General features: G+C 40.3%; 1 protein-coding gene across 1 annotated transcript; it reads left to right on the plus strand.

Moving 5' to 3' along the window:
- The first annotated feature begins 1,038 nt into the window (after positions 1-1,038).
- On the plus strand, positions 1,039-4,938 carry LOC137375672 (protocadherin-10-like). The gene has a single exon (XM_068043062.1). It carries the CDS (start codon positions 1,237-1,239, stop codon positions 3,631-3,633), a length of 2,397 nt encoding a protein of 798 aa, XP_067899163.1. The 5' UTR covers positions 1,039-1,236; the 3' UTR covers positions 3,634-4,938.
- The last annotated feature ends 723 nt before the right edge of the window (positions 4,939-5,661 follow it).

Consider the following 5,661-nt stretch of genomic DNA (forward strand, 5'->3'; position numbering starts at 1 on the left):
TTGAAAGATTTGGAACAACAGACGCATTCTGGCCTCTCTTTGAGAAGTTAGAAATAAATTGGAGGTATGTTTGTGCAGCTAGTTCTTCCTGATTCGGTGCATGCATTTTTTAAAAATCCTTAATTGCCTGAATTGTTTGGAAAAAATGCAATCCTGCGCAGTAACTGTCTGATATATGAGCCTGGATTCATCGATAACGTTTTGCAGAAGCTGTTACATCAGCAGGAAATACCCAGTGTAAATGCGCTGGAGGTTCATTATACTTGTACATGTTCATTGTGAATTTTACGGCTGAAAATTACAGCTACATTAGTGTAATGCTTTTTTTTTCTTGTTGTTTTTCTCCACAAGGAAGTTATGAGAATTGGGGAACAATGATCCAACTAACTCACAATCCTACCAGGCGAAAGGATGCCAGGCTCTGAAATCGTTATCAGTGGCAGCCAGTCATGCATTTAGAGCCCAAGAAAAGGCGCCAGTAAACAGAACGTTTTGCATTACTTTCAAATTCCTTAGCTTTTATACTTTGAAACAAATTAACCTAATTCTACAAGAAATATATACTATCTATCTATAGATAGGTAGAATGACCCCCTTCTGTGTTCTAATAATTCTATGACTCTTTGTCTATATATATATATATATATATATATATACATACAAAATATGATTGATGGACCTTACAGTGCCGTTATTATGGGTTCATTTGAGTGAAATTGAATTTCCTTATAAATTATAATATTTCTGTTTATGACCGACAAATTGAAAATGACTAAAATGTTTAAAACATACCGGTAACCAAAGTCTATAAAGCAACGCTTAGGAATAATTGCAAGTTCACCGGGGAATTTCAATTGCGCACTGTTAAATATAGAGATTGGTTGGCATTGCAAGTCAATCAAAGCAGTTCAGCTTTAAGAAATGCTTGGTGCAATTATGGGTAAGGACTCATTGTGTCGCTGTCCACCAATGAGAAACCCAGATGCTGCCAGTGATCTACCCCTCCTCCATTATTACAGAACACAGAACAAGAGCAAAGACAAGCCAAACGCTGCCTGTATTTAAATCGTCGAGTCATGTTGAGAAGGAACGCTCAGATCGAGATTTTTACGTTCATTGTGTTAATGTCGGCATGTTCAAGCACCAGAAAACAATTTTGATTTTACAACAAGCCTGATAAGACAAAGAGATTGGGGAGAATATTGGCACATTTACAACGTACTGCAATTCAGAACAATGGCGAAAGCACTCAACCGTCAGTCGTGTTTAATTTTCCTAATGTGTTTCTGGGACCTAGCTTTCGGACACATTCGATACTCGATTCCCGAAGAACTGGAGCGCGGTGCCTCTGTTGGGAATATCGCCGAGGATTTAGGCCTAAACATTCGAGAAATGACAGCTCGAAAATTTAGGCTGATCGCTGATGACGGAATTCAGTTATTGAAGGTGAGCATGGAGAATGGTATTTTAGCTGTGAACGAGAGAATCGACAGGGAAATACTCTGTGGGCGAAGCTTGAACTGTTCTATTTCTTATGATGTAGCGGTAGAAAATCCTTTGGAAATGTATCGCGTTGATGTCGAGATATTGGATGTAAATGATAACTCGCCCACTTTTACGAAAAGCAGCTATTATTTGCAAGTGTCTGAGTTAACCGCAGCAGGAGCGCTTTTCCCTCTTGAGGGTGCGTACGATGCAGACGTGGGTACAAATACAGTCAGTACTTATCAGATCAGCGCAAACGAGTGCTTTGGTCTGAAGACCCACAGTAGAAGCGACGGGAGTAAATTTGCAGAGTTGATGTTAGAAAACCCCTTAGACCGCGAGAAACAGTCGACATTTCAACTAACACTGACGGCCATTGACCGTGGGATCCCTCACAGATCTGGGACAACAGAAATCGTTATCACTGTACTGGATGTTAATGATAACGCGCCGATTTTCGATCATCAAATATACCGGGTTAACATAATGGAGAACGCACCTAAAGGTTCCTTGGTCATAACAATAAAGGCTGCTGATTTAGATGAAGGAGCAAATGGCGAGGTAAAATACTCTTTAAATAGCCACGTTTCGCAATGGGTTCGGAAAATGTTCAGTTTGGACCCAGAAACTGGACAGATCAAAGTTCAAGGATCACTGGACTATGAAGAAAAAAATGTTTATGAAGTTGAGGTACAGGCTGTGGACAATGGTGCACCCACATTAGTTGGGCGCGCCGAGATTATTGTTGGACTAATTGACGTTAATGATAACGCGCCGCAGATAAGAATTACCTCCGTATCCAGTAAAGTACGTGAAGATGCTACAATCGGGAATGTAGTCGCTATAATTAGTGTAATGGATCGCGATTCTGGTGAAAATGGACAAGTACAGTGTCGGGTGTCCTCAAATATCCCATTTAAACTTCAAAAGTCTTTGAATAACAAGTACAAGTTGGTAATTAGCGATCTGCTGGATCGCGAAACCATTCCGCTGTACAAGATCTCTATTTCAGCTTGGGATGGAGGGTCACCCCCTCTTTCAACAAATAAAACTATCCTCATTTCTGTTTCTGATATAAATGATAATGCTCCACGGTTTACACAGTCATCATACAATGTGTTCCTGATGGAAAACAATACTCCGGGTGCATCGATATTTGCTGTTGCCGCTTTAGATCCTGATTTGGACAAGAATGCCGAGGTATCGTATTTTCTTTTGGAGAATCGCATACAAGGAGTTTCCGTGTCTGGCGACATTTCTGTTAACTCGGAAAGTGGAGGCATTTATGCGTTGCGCTCCTTTGACTATGAAAAACTGAAGAATTTTCAGATCAAAGTTCAAGCTCAGGATGCTGGATCTCCCTCACTGAGCAGCACTACCACAGTGAATATTATCATCTTGGACCAAAACGACAACGCTCCGGTCATTGTTTCACCCTTAAAGCGTAACAATGCAACGGCGGAGGAGATTATACCCAAATCAGCATCTCCAGGATACTTGGTGACCAAGGTAATTGCCACAGACGCAGATTCCGGACAGAATGCACGACTTTCCTACCAGCTCATGGAAGCTACAGATCACAGTCTTTTTATTGTGGGATTTCTCTCTGGAGAAATCAGAACAACTCGAAATTTTCGACATCATGATGCCCTTACACAGAGACTAGTAATTTTGGTAAAAGACAATGGGCATCCCAGCCTCTCCAGTACGGTAACAATTTTCTTCTCAATCCTGGCTAACGATACTGAAAACTTCGCTGAGCGAAAAAACAAGCCTAGAAATCCTGACTTGTTTTCAGATTTAAATTTGTTGTTAATCATAGCTTTAGGGTCAACCTCCTGTATATTCCTATTAATAATATTATTTCTGATCGCCCTGAAGAGCAAACAAGACAGAAATATTTACGGTTACACATCCAGAATCTGTTGCTGCAGACGGAGGAATTCGCCTGATGCTTTTAATGGTGGAGCTTTTCCAAAAGCAACTTTAAATTACCCCGATACTGCTCAAACGCTGCCTACTCGGGAATCCTATAATTACACCGTTTGTCTCTCTCCTGAATCCTCTAAAAGTGATTTCTTGTTTTTGAAACCATGCCATCCGACCTTGCCTCTCGATGAAATCAACAGTCGTGACACAGGGAGATAATGTAATTATTCAATATCTACTACAATTAATTGCGAGGCGTGTCTCTCTCACGAGAAATAGCGTTAGACGTATGGTTATGCGGATGGATGGCACCTTTGTATAGAGGGGTACATATGTTAGAGATGCATTCTCATAAATGTTACTTCGTTATTGTTATTAACTTTAGAACAGATACTAAGTTTTTTTTAAGATAGGTAATCTGTCCATTTGAACTACAGAAATTCCTGATGAAAGCATCGTGACAGAAATAGTTATTCTAGGCAACGCATCGTTTTCAGTAGCGCAGGGCAGCAGATGCATGGGAACATGGTCAGCTCCAAATACCCATCAATATCACGTATCATCCCGACTTCGAAATATATCATCGTTCCTAAATGTCGGCTAGGTCAAATACTTCTTATCTCCTTGTGGGAGTGCAATCACCACATACGAGCATACGTACGAATTAGGAGCAGGATTCGCCATATGACTCCTCGAGCCTGCTCCGCCCTTTGATAGGATCATGGCTGATCTGATTGTGGCCTCAACTCTACTTTCCTGTCTACCTCCGTGTTAATCAAGGATCTGTCTAACTCAAGCTTAAGATTGTTCAATGACCCTGTCTCCCTCTCTCTGGGGAAGAGAATTGTACAGACCAAAGACCCTCTGAGAGAGAAAAAATTCTCCTCATCTTCGTTTTAAATGGGAGACACCTTACTTTTAAACTGTTCCCGCTTGTTCTAGTCTCTCCCATAAGGGGAAACATTATCTCAGCATCCACTCTGTCAAGACCCCATATCATTTCTTAAGTAGGGAGACCAAAACTGTACTCAGTACTCCAGATATGGTCTCACAAATGCCCTGCACAACTATACCAAAATTTCTCTACTTTTAAACACGATTTCCCTTGCAGTAAACGACAACATTCCATTTGCCTTTCGAATCACTTGCAGTACCTGCATATTAACATTTTGTGATTCATGCATCAGGACACCCTGATTCCTCTGTACTGCAGAGTTCTGCAATCCTTCGCCATTTAAATATTATACTGCTTTATAATTTTCCTGTCAAATGCACGAGTTCACATTTTCCTGCATTATACTCAACCTGCCAAATTTGTGCCCACTCACTTAACCTATCCGTGAGACCCATGGACTTGGATACCAATTGTTCTGCTTCTTCCATCTGGAATGTTCGCTTAAAAGTGTGTCATCTGTGCATGTTAAGAGCATGTCGTTAACCTGATAGATATTGATTTTATTATTGGCAGTTTTACATAATGTTCAACAATAATTTGATATGTGAACAGATAAATTCAATAAAGTAAGTGCAATCATATACATTTTTTGGATGAGTTTATTACCCTCCCTTTACATGCTACCCTTCTTTTCCTTTATGGCATAAGAATGCAATACTGATTGTATCAGCATATATTTGAAACCATTTGCAAAGGATTGCATCATATAATCATAGTGTCATAGAAAGATACAGTACAGAGGTGTGCATCATGTCTGTTCCAGCTTATTGGAAGAGTGATCCCTCTATTCTCTTCTTTCCCCATAACTTTGAGAAGATTCAGACTTTAAATAATGATCCGATTCCCTTTTGAATGTTATCAGCACCTTTGCAGGCAGTCCATTCCACATCATAACAAATCGCTGCGTAAAAAATACTTCCCCAAGAAAGCTTCTGATTCCTTTGCCAATTACTGAAATCTGTGTCGTCTAGTTATTGACCCATCTGTCACTGGAAACAATTTCTCCTTATTTACACCATCATATCACATCATTATTTTGAACACCTTCTTAATATTCCCTTAGCGTTCTCTGCTCTAAGAAGAACGATTCTGGTTCCCTAGTACCTCCAAATAACTGTGGTGTTGTATTTCTGGAACCATTGAATACTCATTGTAGAATCATTGAATAATAGAACAATAAAACACAGAGAAGGGCCTTCAGCCCATCTAGTCCACAGCGGCTCTTTCGAAGAGCAATCCAGTAAGTCCCACTCCCCCACTGTTTCCCGTATCCCTGCAATTTTTTCTCCTTT

Source organism: Heterodontus francisci, chromosome 12 (assembly GCF_036365525.1).
Source record: "Heterodontus francisci isolate sHetFra1 chromosome 12, sHetFra1.hap1, whole genome shotgun sequence".
Taxonomy (NCBI): domain Eukaryota; kingdom Metazoa; phylum Chordata; class Chondrichthyes; order Heterodontiformes; family Heterodontidae; genus Heterodontus; species Heterodontus francisci.